Source organism: Myxocyprinus asiaticus, chromosome 5, assembly GCF_019703515.2.
Source record: "Myxocyprinus asiaticus isolate MX2 ecotype Aquarium Trade chromosome 5, UBuf_Myxa_2, whole genome shotgun sequence".
In the NCBI taxonomy this organism is placed as follows: Eukaryota; Metazoa; Chordata; class Actinopteri; order Cypriniformes; family Catostomidae; genus Myxocyprinus; species Myxocyprinus asiaticus.
Genome location: NC_059348.1, coordinates 6553754 through 6570986, shown reverse-complemented (window position 1 = coordinate 6570986; position 17233 = coordinate 6553754). Strand labels below are relative to the sequence as shown.

At 39.5% G+C, this 17233-nt stretch overlaps 1 protein-coding gene across 2 annotated transcripts in view; it reads right to left on the bottom strand.

Annotated features, from left to right (window-relative positions):
- LOC127440767 (gastrula zinc finger protein XlCGF57.1-like) overlaps positions 1-17233 on the bottom strand; it is a 75224-nt gene that overhangs the window by 18369 nt on the left and 39622 nt on the right. Inside the window, exon 3 of one of the 2 annotated variants that reach the window (XM_051697621.1) lies at positions 15276-16238. In XM_051697621.1, coding sequence (XP_051553581.1) covers positions 15276-16238 — 963 coding nt within the window. Of the gene's footprint in view, positions 1-413; positions 16533-17233 lie in introns of those variants that run through there. The other variant, XM_051697620.1, reaches the window with a different exon arrangement.

Genomic DNA, 17233 nt, shown 5'->3' with positions numbered 1-17233 from the left:
CTTCATGATCAATTCGGTGTGTGAGGTACTTACATCTTTGAAATCATTTTTAATAAAAGTAAACAAGAGCATGAGACTATTAAATATACCCCTTACAGAAACAACTAGAAATGTACCAGAATGTTCCTGTAGTTTTAATAAGTTGAAAATGTGCTGCTAATGGAAATGTTTGTTTTCTTATAACAGATATTGTTTTCCTTTTGTCGGGCTGTTAATGATTCAGATCATCTCTTGGAATATTTGAAAAATAAACCACATGGCACAGCCCTTGATTTTATGTTTTCCGTGTCTTTTAGTAATATAGGGTGCAACGGGGCTAAAGGCTCCACAGGGTAAAAGGCTCCATTGATTTTATTTTCTCCCAAAACTCTACATAGCAACAAAAACTACCACAGGACTTTCCTAAACACCTGTTTGTCAAGTCATTTTTTTATTTGTATAGCACTTTTCCCAACACACATCATTTCAAAGCAGCTAATCATGCTTTAACAGAAAATGAAACTGCAATATCTATAAAGTCTTCACACAAGTACCCAAACACAGATGCGAATGCTTGGCCAACGCGTGGTCCCGTTGTACATACATTACGTGCGCTTTTGCGTTGCTCTGGCGGTTACAAACCTCAAGCCACAAGAGGGCAATGCTTCCGAAACCAGGAAAATGCTGCCTTCGGAGGCTGTATACAGAGGCAGGATGAAAATAAGGTGCTTTTCAAACGGTTCGGAGACCAGTTTCCTTAAGAGTTTCATTCATTTAAATCAGCTGTCAGTTAAGCCATTACCTGATTAAGCAGCAGAACAGCTGCCTACGTTTTCAGATGCAGCCCGGATGTGGTAGATGAGTCGATTGTTGAGGAGTGGGGAGAGACACGGAGAAAAAACAAGTTCGTTTGAATGGACTGGGGACAAAAAGTCATATATATATTTTTCGTAAAGATTCAACTTAAATTGCTGCCCGAGTCTGCCATGACAGAAAATCTGCTCTAGCGCCCCTTGTGGCAATGCTGAGAATGCAGAGCGTACTTGCGTTGTGTTATGAACTGAGCACTGACACATTTCACAATGCAACAACTCGTGAAATCGAGCTTGCCTAGTAAGGTGCATCTGCGTTTGCGTACTTGTGTAGAGTATGTTTGGGCCTTTAGAGTCATCATTGTGTAGTTTGATTAAATATCATTGTAAATTGTGTATAAAAATTAAATAATAATTGTATTTAGAACCCCTGTGAGAAAACCGAAGGCGACTGTGGCAAGGAACACAAAACTCCATAAGATGTTGGTTAATGCAGAAAAAAAACCTTGGGAGGTAACAGGCTCACTGTGGGGGTCAGTTTACCTCTGGCTAAACAGCATGAATATAATGCCAAGATTACTTATTTATGTGCAGTGCAAGCCATGGTTAAAATGTTTAAATTAAGTAAGTGTAAAGGGTCAGTGTTTATACAAAGATTTTGTAAGAACTGTAACATTAATGACTAATGTCTTTGAAGTCCATCCTGGATTAACTGCAGAAGTTCACATAGATGCATTGTCCTGTGTTGGTTGGCTGATGAAAGCTTTTGCTGGCAATTAATTGACAGTCTATGTATTCCATTTTAAGAGTGTAGTCCATCATTAGACCGAGATGATGCAGGCAGAGATCAGTGAGGTGCATCGCAGTTCAACCGGCAGGTCATTTCGGTGAGGTCTATCCTAAGTCCAAGGTTCATGCAGTGGCATATGAAGTATCCAATGTCTTATGGTTGGAGTTGGCATCAGTTCATCTCTTGAAGTCCATCGTAATAGACTGAAGTCAGGTCTGGCTGGCACCGGCTGCATTTAGTCATCATCACTCAGAGACACATAGCAGTGGAGTCCGACACCAAGCAGGAACGGAGCTGGATCTGGCCGGCTCGGGATATGATATGAATCCCAAGGTTGAGACAGGGAAACAAATAGAATAATATTAGCGTAGATGCCATTCAATTTATTATAGAGTTATAGATTATGAGAAATGTGTCTGGTTCCGGCAGACCTAACTAATGCAGCCTAACTGTGAGCTGAATGATAAATTAGGTGTATGCCTGGCTAAATAGATGAGTCTTTAGTCTAGACTTAAACTGAGAGAGTGTGTCTGAGTTCCAAACAGTGTTAGGAAGACTATTCCATAGTTTAGGAGCCAAAAGGGAAAAGGATGTACCTCCTTTTGTGGATTTTGATATTCTAAGAACTATTAACAGGCCAGAATTTTGCGATCGTAATGAACGTGATGGAATATAGCGTAATAGAAGGTCACTTAAGTACTGCAGATCTAGACCATTCAAAGCTTTGTACATAGTTAACAGAATTTTAAAATTAATACCAATCTTACAAATCAGCAAGTCATTTGTAACACTGATAAGTGCAGTTTCTGTACTGTGATGGGGCCTAAATCCTGACTGAAATATATATATACCATTTCTCTGTAGAAATCAACGTGGTTAGGAGAACACAACCTTATCTAGTAATTTCTACATAAATGGGAGATTTGAAATCGGTCTATAATTAGCCAATTCTCCAGGATCAAGCTGTGGCTTCTTAATAAGTGGTTTGATAACTGCCATTTTAAAGTTTCTTGGGACATGTCCTAAGGATAGCGAGGAGTTAGTATTAAGAGGAGGTTCTGAGATTAAATGGAATACCTCTTTTAAGAGCTTAGTTCCAATCATAATAGATATTAGTTTGTTTATAGAATACTTGAGATGTAAAAAAATGCCAAATGTGTTTGAAATAAACAGGAAATGGTTGACTTTTTCTGAAGTAGTTATTTTGAGTAAGCACCATCTTACTTTTTGGTGTCTACAAAATTGTTTGCATTAGTTAACCAATTTGCACTATAACTTTTACCCCAGGTGTGGGGTAAAAGGTTCCCTCACCACCTTTATTTAAAAACTGAATTTTAAATTAAACAACCTTCCATTATTATTTATTTTCACAAAACTTTTGTTGCTCCATCAATATTCAATAAATAAATATATATATTTTAACCTAAAAGCATAATTTCCATAAGGGGTGCCTTTAGCCCTGTTGTACCCTATGCCAGATACGTAATAATATAATAGCAGTAATAAAAACATTAAGACTATGGATGGCCTGTCAAGCTCTGTATTTTTTATTGAAGAAAAAAGACAGTAGCTTAAACACAATTAGTCTATAGCTAAAACTGCAATTGATATAATAAAATTAAGCAGACTTCTTATTACCGTTATACAGTATACTGTATGTTTCAATATGAATAATTTAATTATGTCAAAATACCCATTTAAAGTTACAGAATACACTACTATATTGTAATTTATTTTGTTTTAAATTCTTGGGCTGTCAAAAAAATTTAAAACAACTAAATGAAAAGAGTATTTCATTTTAAAGCTACACTACATAACTTTTGGCCCTCTAGCGGTTGAAGCATAGAACTGCAAGTTACACGTGGAAGAACATTGTTTTGGTAATTACGTCAGTTGGGGTTTGGCCGATGTTGTTTCGTGTTTTATTATGGGCTCTGTCGCTTTCCCTGTTTGCTTGCAGATTCTTTTCGGTTTAAGGTTTCTTTATTTTGAAAACGGGAGATTCCCCAGAGGGTTACATTTTTGAATGATCCATCGTCAATGTTGCTCATTTGTTGTGGCTACAAGCTTTCAGCTTCAAACTACTACCAGAGCCGGCCAGATCCAGCTCCGTTCCTGCTTGGTGTCGGACTCCACTGCTATGTGACTCTGAGTGTCTTAATTTGGTTGTCAGTTCAACATTTAGTGCTTAATCCTGTTCTGTACACACACAAGTCTTTAAAATATGGAAGCGACAATCGCTTTCTACAACCGAATTAACGCCCGAAAAATTCAGATGACAACCTGGTGTAAATCACACTTATAGAGGTATGTCTTCATTTATTTATACAGTATATTCCAGTCTTTTTCTCTCTGCTGTAGTTTCTCTCAGCCCTGCAGTCTCAGGATAACCCATACATTACAGTCCAGAGCACACGTGCTGTTAAACAACTGCCATTTATACACGCATAAACAAAACACAGCGATTCTGTCAACGGCAGCTAACTAAACATTGTCGGATGATAAAACATCTGTGGTGGATAATCTATTTGCTTAAAAACAGCGAGCACAAAGCAAGTTAAACTGGTAGCATTCATGTTTCACAGGCGCGGGACGCTGCAGCTTTGCTATGACTACACTCGTCAATCATCGCAATTGCGGGAGTCAGTCCTGTATTCCGTACACACATGGAACGATGATTTAGGGGATTCACACCCGCATTTAAATACGGCTGTCATGTCCAAAACTTTGTAGCGTGTACTTGGCCATACACACGCTGTATTAGCCGGACCTTCTTTTCTTTATTTATGGATATTACGTAAACACGCAAGGACGACTGACGGGAGTATGCAATTTCCCCCCAAATCCGTCCGACAGTTCTAAAATATAAATCATTATTTTAGGCTTACCATAGTGAATCAGGGTAAGGCAAAAACATGGTTTGGAAGACGGATTGTTGGTGTACTTGCTCATTAATTACATTTTGTTCATTTCTAACAAAAACAATCTTACATAGTGCAGCTTCAATTTCCATTAGACATGGGCTTTATTGTGCTTTTCATCAGGTCTAAAGTGATCACCCATTTTTTTTTTTTTTTTTTTTTACAATTAGGCCGCATCACCCACGCTCCACACGCCTCCGGGTTGTTTCATCTTTAAATGAGTACAAACATTCAGACATTAATATAATGTCAATTAAACCCAGAATATTAACATACTCTCTAATAAACTAACACAAAAAACAAAAGGGTTTACCACTGAACAAGTCTTTTCTCACGTTTAAAATCTTTCTCCGAGTGTGTATTGGTAAATTGGCTATAGCTTTACACAGAAAATATTAGTAATTGATTTTATCACACTAAAATCATGTTAACACTCATATTGTTTACATCTTGTGGTTAATGGCTATACTTGTGAAACTGAGTACTTTAACGTTTATGGATTGGCCCCATTTACTTAACTTGTATTGTCTCAATGTAACCCAGAATTTGGCCTTTTGTTTTAAAGGAGGAATGAGTCGAAATAAATTTTTGTGGTAATCAACATTATACCTCAAATGCTGTCAACTGAGCTTAACTTGTATTGAACCCAGAATATTCCTTTAAAAAAACATGACAAAACATAAAATCAACTTAAAAGTGCTTTAAAAATTGGTCCATAACAGGGAAAGTAAAGACTAATGGCAAGTACTGATGCATGAGCATTGCATTTAGAATTATCCATCAATGTTTCTGAAATTCTGTAAATGGTGAAAAATGTTGAGTTCCAACAAAATAAAAATAAGTTCCAACAGTAATGGACTTTCAAGGAGGGACCTACAGGGCGGAATTCACTACGAATTAATTGCGGCTGGTAAATGCTGCTGATTTAGCGACTGATTCACTAAAAGATCTGCGCCCTCAAAATCTGTGCTGAATGCAATTTGCACGCACTACCATGTTTCTTATTCTGGTAGAGTTGTAACACATTGTAACAATAATTCCCCGTTGACCATCTTGCATGCGTAGTGCCTGATTTTTCTTGATATATGTTTTGTATTTCTTTATTGATCTAGCATCTTATAATGTTACTTTTAAGTAGACAAATCAATCAATTACAACAAGCAAAGTTTACTTTCATGGTCAGACAGGGATAACAATCTATTCACAATGAAGGAGTTAGAAAATGCAGAACTTTATTAGTGGCAAAATTGTTTGTTGTGGTGGAAATTGTAAATTGAAATGTATTATGGGAACAAGATGGCAATCCAACCTGTCTGTTGAATACTTTCAGTACTCTGGAAGTATGTGCGTGAGTTGGTAACCCCAGAATAAAGTGATGCACGTCAGGCCTGGCACCTGATCAAAGATTTAAGGTGGGTCATATAGTATATACGACCATGATATTAGCCTGTTGTTTTACACACCATACCATAGTATTCTTTAAAGCATCTTGGAGTACAATGTAAATACCATGGTACATGAATTATTCAGTAGCAAAATATATACCAGATATTTTCAATTAAAGTTTCTTTCAGAACCTACCGGTACATAGATTCATTAGTCAATACGGCTTGTATGGCTGTTAAATGAAACTTTGCAAAACATAGAAATAATAAAATCCTTAATAGTCACAATTGTCTCTTCAAAACTGCTTGTCCAGTATTTATACCATTAAGAAGGGCCTTAACTATGAGAGGACACTGGGGGACCACAGACACAGTCAAAGTAGTGGAGTCATTTGAGTTTATTAATGAATTCTGCTTTGATACAAATATTAAAAGATCATCTGTTGGTTTTGAAGCTGATTGAGCACATAAGTACATTTAAAGATATTATTCAGACACTATCCTGTAATTCAACATTTCAATAATGTATGGGGCATTAGAGGCCTTGTGGTTGAGGAAAGATACTGAACGGGGGCACAGAGAGAGAGAGAGAGAAAAAAAAGAACATGTTAAAAGTCTGAATGAACCATTGTTTTATTTTTCTATTTAGTGAGGATCATTTCTTCTCATTATAAACTCAGCTGACAACACCATACTAACTCTACACTAAAGCAGTGGTGGCAGACCAGCGCAGCTCTTCTTCAATGGTGTCCTCCTTGCTGTTAGGGACTGGGTTAGCCTAGGGGTAAGCAGTGTTACATTCTGGCCTTAAATTAGGCCGATTTAAGTTTTTTTGCAACTGACTATAAAAGTTAAGACTAGTCTTAAATAAACGTTTTAGACAACTAACTTGTAAGACTAGTCTAAAGCAGATTTATGCGACCAGCCCCTGAACTTGAGTTTGCCGAAATCGAGACATGCACATCAATGGCACCAATGACATCAGTCAAACCTGTGACGTAATGCGTCTTGACGGGGCAATTTTTGCATCTTAAAACGACTGTGATTGTTTAATAATGACTTACATTTGGATCTGTTCTTTACGTAAAGTGAACAGAAGTCTAGGAACACACAGAACGAAACAGGTCACTTCAGCAGAGCAGAATGCATACAGAAAACAACGGATTAAACATTAACCACTATGAACTAATAAATGTTGCTGAATAAACTTTAACCACTATAAATGAAAGTAAAACCAAAGCCCAACATATCATGTCACAATGACAAAATTGTACCCAAACATCTAATTTCACGATGATAAAATTCGAATGCTCTTTGCGAAGGTTTCTCATTGAAAGCAACGTGCTTACCGGATGTGTCGGAAACAGACACAGAATGCTGATTTTGCGTCCACTTATTGACGCAGGAGAGTCTTTCACAAGCATCAGTATTTGACACCTTGGGAGTAAAATTAGGTTGTAACTCTACATACCATTTCAAAGACTGTTCGTCAGTTTAAGGAAGTGACGTCTTTGTCTCTTGAACATTTTCTGCTAGTTTTCATCCTCATTCAAAACAACAGTGGGAGGCGCTTCATTCATAGTGACTTTAACATGATTAACATTAATAACGTTAACATGATTGTCATAAAACGCCATTATTCAAATGTAGATCATGTTGTTCGGTGGCTGGATGCTCCCTGGATGCCCCACCCAACAACCTTTGGGCAACTACAACTTATTCTAAGAATAAATGTTTGTTTGGATGTACATTTTAAATGAGATTTAAATGCCTTTACAAAGATTTTGAGTGACTAAAACCTTAAATTTGATTTTGTTCCTCACACGGAGCTATTGTGTGACTGCGGAGGACTTTGAATGCAGCACGAGTCATTCTGAATATGATCTTTTAATAGTGCTTTTAGGCTATTCCCAGCAAACACAGTACGTTCTGATGACGTCGCCAGTTAGTCATCCTTTTGTCAGTGTGACATTACTTTATGACAATGTTGTGACGACGTCTTGGTATAGTTCCAATTTTTTTTTTTTATCTTGGCTAACGTTCCAGAAACATTGTGGCCATGTCTCAAAAACTGTCACTAATAAATCCCATGGAAAACATTGTGGCAACGTAATACCCTGCTTTCCAGATAACTTGTGTGATAATTTTACTATCTTTGAGACATGTTCCATTTGGATACCATGTCACTAGCCTCTATGTCAAATGTGGTAAATCTCTGCCAGCAAAAGGGCCATTTAACACCTGCCAGACATTTACTTAAATAAATGGTGATTATTCATTATATTGTTTGAGTATTTAAACACAACCACCTTCACAATAATCACTTTCATATTTTATAAACTTAAACTGTAATGAAGTGTTTGTTCATTTTAGACGTTGACTGCCGCTCGCGCTTGATCTATGACACTCACTTGAACCTGTGGAAGATGAATGCACCACAGAGACATTCTCAGGCTACGTCCACATTAATCCAGATACATTTAAAAACTGTTTTCAGATTGTTCTCTTTTCCCTGTCCACAATACAACGCAAAGACAGCATTTTCAAATTTATCGACTTCGGAGAGCGTTCTCTACAAGCTCCATTTCTGCTGTCAAAAAAAACCCAGTGTGGACGGAAGGCCAAAACGTAGAGAAAAAGATGCGTTTTCAAACGAAAACGTATTAGTGTGGACATAGCCCCAAATAAATTTCAAATATGCAGCATGTTCTGCACAGTGAGTGTTTTTAGCCTCACGTTATATTTACTGTATATAATAATCATTGCTGATGCTTGAATTGTTTTGGTTTTATTGCAGGAGCTCCAGTTCGTGAGGACATGAAAACATGAGATGTTGGCCTTTCACCTGGATCAAAGAATGTTCCAGTCCCAACTACACAACTTCAGACTTCTCTTCAAATTTGTACAGATGTGTTTAAAAATCGTGTTGTTTCAACATAGAAAACTAAGTGTTTTTCATGCCTTACAATTTTAAGTTGAGTCAACTTAAAAGGAAAAGTTGTTTAAGGTTCATAACTTAAACCAATACAAGTCGTTAAATGAGCTTAATGTCTAAGTTTCTTTGTTTAATCAACTTCATCCTAATTACATTCAAAGTGAATATACAAGTTCAATAATTATATTATCTTTTAATAATATTGATAACCATGGAAGTAGTTAGGGCTATCCCATTGTCAGAAGTAAAACAAGAAATCTTGTGTAATGTAAGCAGTGCAGAGTTTCTGGTAGTCTGACAGTCATGTAGTGAGGGCACGGCTCAGTAACGTGCACAGACCATAGCAGGGACAGGGGCGGAAGAATGAAAATGGGCACTGATTTGTTTTTTGTTTTTTTTGTACGTGTAGCAATTATATATTCTTGACAAATTTCTTTGCTTTTTGAGTATTGAAGCATTTTTATTGTAGTAAATAATGTATAATTTTTTTTTTTATTTTATTTTATTTATTTTTTTACCATAAATAACAGCCAATTCTGTTACATTTCTCAAAAAAGCACCATGGTATTACACTTGTTTATTTATTTATTTTCAGACATGGTCAGATAACGTCTCCGGTTGCACATGTAATCTCGTTTCCCTGAGAAGAAGGGAATGAGACATTGCGAGAAATCGCTTTGGGGATTCCTTCTCCGACTACCTAGTTGAAGCCCTTGTACAATAATGCCAATCCTGTGATTGGCAATGGTGTTTGAGCTCAGGCCCTTTAGGCACGCAGTTGGTCTATATAAGCGGGCGCAAAATCACCATTTCTTCAGAATTTTCTGACCGAGGGACAACAGTGCATCATCGCTCGTACCTTGAAACTCTGAAGTAGTAGTGCGGCTAGCTTTCGCAATGTCTCGTTCCCTTAATCATAGGGAACCGAGGTTAAATGTGTAACCAGAGACGTTCCCTTTCGATTCAGTTCACTCCATCTCCAAGCCATCAAACAAAGCCGAGCTGCTTGAATTTTTGCACCAGGAGTGGCATAAAGTCACCCAACAGCTCTGTGAAAGACTGGTAGAGAGCATGCCAAGATGCATGAAAGCTGTGATTGAACATCAGGGTTATTCCCCTAAATACTGATTTCTGAACTCTTCCTAAGTTAAAACATTAGTATTGTGTTGTTTAAAAATGAATATGTATTTGTTTTCTTTGCATTATTCGAGATCTGAAAACACTGCATCTTTTTTGTTATTTTGACCAGTTGTCATATTCTGCAAATAAATGTTTTTATTTGGAATTTGGGAGAAATGTTGTTAGTACTTTATAAAACAAAAAAACAAAATTTTTTAAATTTTACTCAAACACCTATAAGTAGTAAATCCAGAGAAACTGATAATTTTAGAGTGGTCTCTTAATTTTCCCCAGAGCTGTACATATATCAGGTAGCCTGCCCATAATAAAAGGGTTTGGGCTCACCTGCTGAGTGTTGGAACATTAAGCACTCTAGACAGAGAGGACTTGTGAAGAGATGGAGCCACGTCTAGGTTGTAAAACCTAGCGAACGTGCTTTGTGAAGACCAACCTGCTGCAAAACAGATGTCCTGCGAGGACACACGGTTTGTCCATGCCCATGAAGTGGCCATACCACTAGTTGAATGCACACCAATAGGGCTTCTCACGCCATGTGATTCATAAGCGAGGGCGATTGCATAAATGAGCCAGTGAGAGAGCCTTTGCTTGGAAACAGACATGCATTTTGAGCATCCTCCATAACAACCAAAGAGCTGATCCGACAGCCTAAACTAGCGGGTGCACTCCACGTATGTGTGTACTGCCCGCACAGGGCATAGCAAATACATTGACTGCACCTCATCCGAATTAAACGGTGGGGGAAAGAAGGCTTGTAGGCGGACCACCTGAGCTCTGAAGGGTATGGATCGAACCTTAGGCGCATAGCCTTTTCCGGGTTTGATGGTGGCTTTTGAAAGACCCAGCCCAAATTCCAGTCAGGAGCTGTCAACCAACAGCGCCTACATATAGTATCACCCACCCGTTTAACTGAGGCCAGAGCCAACAAGAGTGCGGTCTTTAGAGAAAGGACATGCAACTCAACAGATTCTTATGTTTCGAACGGGGGGCTCGTGAGTGTATTCAGCACCAGATTTAAATCCCAAATTAGGCCTGTAGCAGGGTGAGTGGTGTTAAGCGTTTCGCTCCCCTAAGAAACTTTATGACTAGGTCATGTCTGCCTATAGAGGAGCCAGCATCTGGGGCGTGATATGCCGACATAGTCGCTACATAAATCTTAAGTGTTGACGGGGTACGACCTATGACCAACTGCTCTTGAAGGAATGTAAGGATCTTAGCTATGGAGCAATTCACTGGGTCTTTGCCACTCAAAGAGCACCAATTTGCAAATATATGCCATTTCAGTGCATAGAGGCATCTCGTGGCTAAAGCTCTAGCCTGCAAGATGGTGTTAATTACCGACTGAGCTGATTCTGGCTCGTTCGACGTGCTCAGTTCAGGGGCCACACGTGTAGATTCCACAGCTCTGGCTGGGGATGCCAGATCGTGCCCTGTGCTTGAGAGAGGTCCCTCCTCAGAGGACCGTCCAGTATCTCCATAATCTACTGAAACCAGGACTGATTGGGCCAATTCGGCGCAACCAACAGAACCGGTTTCTTGTTCTCTCGGACTCTGCAGATGACAGAATGGAAGAGGCGTACCGGGGGAAGAGCTTACTTGCGTTTCACAGGCTATCTGTGTGCCAAGGTGTCCACCCCCAGTGGGGCTTGGGACATGGAGTACCAGAGAGGACGGTGGGCATTTTCTGCAGAGGCAAATAGGTCGACTTCCACTTTGGAGAGGCCTTGTGTGTAAAAGACCTTACGGCATGATGGCGGATGCTGCCACTATAAACCCCAGCATTTTTTAAATGACTTCAGTGGAACGTTTGAACTGAGACAGACACTGAAGAATGGTCTGAACAGAGTGTGGAGAAAGAGAAGCATGAAGGGGAGAAGAGTCCTTCGAGAGTGTGTGAGAGAACATCATTTGAAAACTGCACACGAAAACATTTTCTCTTTACTCTTTTTTGTGAGAATCATTCTTTATGTGAACACAACACACAGGAACATATTTGTGTAACACCTCGGCGAGCTCTGGCAGGGTATGAGCAGTGTGTGAATTTGTGTGTGCGTCTCAGCACCTTTTTATCGTTTATGTGAACACAACACACAGAAACACATACAGTATGAATAATCTCCCGGCGGGGACGTAGGAGTGAACAGCCTATAAATGAGTGTGCATCTAAAACGCATTCCTGCTTTCTGTCTGTGAGAATATTATGTGAACACAACACACAGAAGCAATATATGTGCAACCTCCCGGCGAACTGCGGCGGGGAGTGAGCAGCATGTGAATGTGTTTGTGCGTCTCGAGCAGGTGTGGCGAGCACATTTCTGTTTTTTTTTTTGTGAGAAAACTATCTATGTAAACACAGCACACAGAAACAACTTGTGTAACCTCCTGGCAAACTCTGGTGGGAAAGGAGAGTGAACATTGTTTCTATGGACACAACACACAGAAACAACATATATGTGTAGCCTCCCGGCAACTCTGGAGGGGAGGGGAAATGAACAGCGTGAATTTATGTGTGCCTGGCTTCACCGAAGGCTCAGCCTTCAGGAACCATTCGTTTAAGCGAGACTGGAGGGGACTACTGTAAACCGAGCTCTTTAAACTCTTGCCACAACCTCAGTGGCATGTGCATGCTCCACACCCTCACTGGGGGAAGGGACAGCAACAACCTCCGCCCACTCACCCATTTCTAATGCTGCAAGGACATGGTAACATCCCCAATGTCAGAACAGCCAAATGTAATAAGGTCATGCACTCTGATAGAGGGCTGGAGCTCATCACGTATATACTGTACTGGCGAGGACACTACATCGGATGATCGGGGGGGCTCGCAGGGCTTGTGCTGGTATGAGATCCTCCTCGAATTCATCCATCTCTACCTCGCGGCCCCGCCGTCGTCCTCGTGTGGTCCCTCAGGATCTAACACAGAGGAGGCGGGTGGGAGGGTAGGATCATCCCTCAAAACGCGATGCACACAAGCAGCTCTTTTTATGATATATTAACACACACACACACACACACACACACATATATATATATATATATATATATATATATATATATATATATATATATATATATATATTACATATATACATACATATACAGTTGTGCTCAAAAGTTTGCATACCCTGGCAGAAATTGTGAAATTTAGATACTGAGCCATGGGGAGCAGAAAAGAACTGTCAAAAGACCTGCATAACAAGGTAATGGAACTTTATAAAGATGGAAAAGGATATAAAAAGATATCCAAAGCCTTGAAAATGCCAGTCAGTACTGTTCAATCACTTATTAAGAAGTGTCTCTTGATACCAAGCCAAGGTCAGGCAGACCAAGAAAGATTTCAGCCACAACTGCCAGAAGAATTGTTCGGGATACAAAGAAAAACCAACAGGTAACCTCAGGAGAAATACAGGCTGCTCTGGAAAAAGATGGTCTGGTTGTTTCAAGTTTTTTGCATGATCAGTCATATTTTCAAAATCAATGCCAAAATTTCACAATTTCTACCAGGGTATGCAAACTTTTGAGCACAACTGTATATATATATATACATACATACACAGTATAAAGGATACAATATCTCCTGCCGGAACACTGCAGGAAGCAGGTGGTGTCTCGCTGAAGTGCTGTGTTGTTTAAAGGCGAGCGTCTGAAGCAAAGAACCTGTTCACAAAGAGGCGTCTTTGGCGGCGAGGCGGAGAGAATCTTCGCTGGAACACTTCAGGGGAGCAGTGAGTCTTCTTGCTGCAGGTGCTGAGTAGTACAGGTGATGAGTCTTCCTGTCCGCTGAAGAAGTGTATCTCGACGGTGAAGCAGAGAGGGCTTCCAAGACGAGAGATAATGTCGCTGTCTTGAAGGAAGACAAATCTTGAAGAAATGAAGGTTTTGTACCCGCTATTATAGGCCAACTGAGCACCTAAAGGGGCTGGGTTCAAACACCATTGGCAATCACACAATTGGCATTATTGTACAATGGCTTCAACTAGGTAGTCGGAGAAGGAATCCCCAAAGCAATTTCTCCCAATGTCAAGTGAACTGAATCGAAAAGGAACCCCATGTTTTTGACATGTGTCATAGTAAAACCATGGTATTTTTTAAGGTACCTTGCTTGGAGTACCATGACAGTATCATGACATATGAATGTAATAATCATTCAGTATCATGTTATTACCCTGGTAATGGCACAGAGCTTTTTGGTTAGGGCTCTCATGTTTTTCTTGTCTAATAACTCTTTTCACTTTCTCTCGTCTCTGCTGCTTCCACTCGGACCTCATCATCTTCTTTTTGTAACTGACACTTCTTATATTACTTTCTCTTCATTAGTTTTAATATTCATGTTATTTTACTGTATTCTATCATTAATATTTATAAATATATAGGACCTTACAGCAATAATATGGCAGAACCATGGTAAAATGATGTCAAGATGGTACTATGGTTTTGAATGGTTATCATGATAGACTACATGTCCAAAAAATGGGAATACCATGGTATTTTATTAAGTGATTAGTCTTATGATTTATTAGTTTAAACAAAAACCAAACTAGCTTTGGCTGAACCAGACAGCATCTTCAGTTTATGATTGTGTTCTATACTCCTATTATAATTAATATATCTGTATACACTGCAAGTGTGCGATGTCGAAAATGCGGTAGCAATCATGTTTTATTATTTTGATGAACTTACAACACAATACATGGAGTGGGCTTTTTATCTGACCTGTTACTCATCTGAGGTAACAGCACTTTGATGTTCTGGGCGAATTCCAAACTGCGTTATTACTCCCTTGAAGGGCAATGCTGCGGGAGGGGACGCCTCTCGAAAGCTCATTCAAAACGAATGAGAGAAAATTAGTCTTTTCTCGAAGGGCCCTTCCATGTTAGCAAAAGCACCCACTGCAAAGGCTCTGCACTTTGGAGAGAGTAGGGCATAAAGAGGATCACTTATGATTGGAATCCACCTCCGATCTGTTGTTGCGTGCGCTGTTAAAGGCACCTCCGCTTCATTTTCTTTAACAAAGAAATCTCATAATAACACATTATTACTGTTATTGTGATATTATTATGAGATTTTAATTTTGTTTTAACTATTTTAATTTAATTATTAAAAATTCTCCCCTTTTTCTGAACGACCGAAAGTGCACCTTTAGATTTGTGAATGAAAGGGACTCGCGCCCCTGCTGCCCCCCTTCTGTGCACGCCACAGGCACAGCTTAAGGCTTCCCTTTTGCATGAATTTTCAGGTGTGAGCACAGATGAATTTTGAGTCTCTTTGCCTGTATGAAACCCTTTCCACACTGATGGCATGTAAACGGTCTCTCACCAGTGTGAATTCGCATGTGCAAACGATGTGCTTCTCTACGTGCAAAACTCTTTCCACATTCTTGGCATGTGAAAGGCTTCTCTCCAGTGTGAATTCTCATGTGCATTTTAAGGGTTCCTTTCCTTGCAAAAGCCCTTCCACACCGATGGCACGTGAAGAGCTTCTCTTTAGTGTGAACCCGCTTGTGCACAATAAGGCTTCCATTACAAATAAAACTCTTTCCACACTCTTGGCATGTGAAAGGCCTCTCTCCAGTGTGAATTCTCATGTGCATTTTAAGGTTTCCTTTATATGTGAATCTTTTTCCACACTGATGGCATGTGAAAAGTGTCTCTTTAGCGTGAATTCGCTTGTGTGCAAAAAAGCTTCCATTATTATTAAAACTCTTTCCACACTCTTGGCATACATAGGGCCTCTCTCCAGTGTGAATTCTCATGTGAGTCTGTAGGTTTATTTTTCGTGTGAAACTCTTCCCACACTCTTGGCATGTAAAAGGGTTCTCTCCAGTGTGCTTTCTCATGTGTGTCTTAAGACCGGTTTTTTGTACAAAACTCTTTCCACATTGTTGGCATGTGAAAGGCTTCTCTCCAGTGTGAATTCTCATGTGAATATTAAGGTTTCCTTTCACTGTGAACCCCCTTCCACACTGACGGCACGTGAAAAGCTTGTCTTTAGTGTGAATTCGCTTGTGCACATCAAGGCTTCCACTATAAACAAAACTCTTCCCACACTCTTGGCACGTGTATGGCCTCTCTCCAGTGTGAAATCTCATGTGAGTCTGTAGGTTTATTTTTTGTGTAAAACTCTTCCCACACTCTTGGCATGTAAAAGGGTTCTCTCCAGTGTGCATTCTCAAGTGAACCTTAAGACCTGTTTTTAGTGCAAAACTCTTTCCACACTCTTGGCATGTAAAAGGCTTTTCTCCAGTGTGAATTCTCATGTGCATTTTAAGATTTTCTTTCACTGTGAAACCCCTTCCACACTGATGGCATGTGAAAAGCTTCTCTTTTTTGTGAATTCGCTTGTGCACAGCAAAGCTTCCACTATAAACAAAACTCTTCCCACACTCTTGGCACGTGTAGGGCCTCTCTCCGGTGTGAATTCTCATGTGACACTTAAGACTTTTTTTGGCTATGAAACAGTTTCCACATTGAGAGCAGGTGAAGGGCTTTTTGACTTTTTTTCGTTCAGTTGATTCTGCGTTACATTTCATGTCCTCTTCATTCAGTTCTTGACTTTCCTCTTTCACCTTCAGGTCTAAAGTGAAAACAACAAATTGTCAAAATTAATTTCAAGAGTGACAAGCATGAAATGAATGGATATTAATGTATCATGATGTTTTATTGTTGTTAACACATACAGTTCAGTTCCCTTTTAAGAAAAAAAGAAGAAAGGACTGGGTTCAACATTTCTTTTTGGAATATACTTGTTAATAAAATACATGTGCACATTTGGCTATAAAGACAAACAGAAGAAGATTTATGCAACAGTGTTCTTTCCTCAGTGTACTTGCAGAAAGCAAAGACTTTATAGCAAACCTGTTCACACGGGAGGTCGGCATGTTGTTTCTGATACTTCCAGTAGCCTAGGAACGGCCACATTATGCCAACTTACTGACAATGGCATCTCCTATCAGACATATTTGCATCGGCTCCAGCGTGTTTACCTTCCCCAGTGCCACGACCGGTAGCAAAACCAGGAAGTAATTGTGTTCCCATAAACAGTGATAAGCGTGATTCAGAGGTTGCATTTCCCTCGTTTACATTTCATTTTTACCCCACTGATGGTTAGGTTTAGGTTTGGGTTGGGAGGTACAGTTTCTAAACTATGTAATCCTTTTCACTGTAATATAGCCTGTACAGCTGAAAACAACTCGCATTTGGCGCCCCCAGTGGACATTTTACCCAGAAACTGGAGCTCACACGTGCCCATACGCCCAACAATGCAAGAGGGGACAG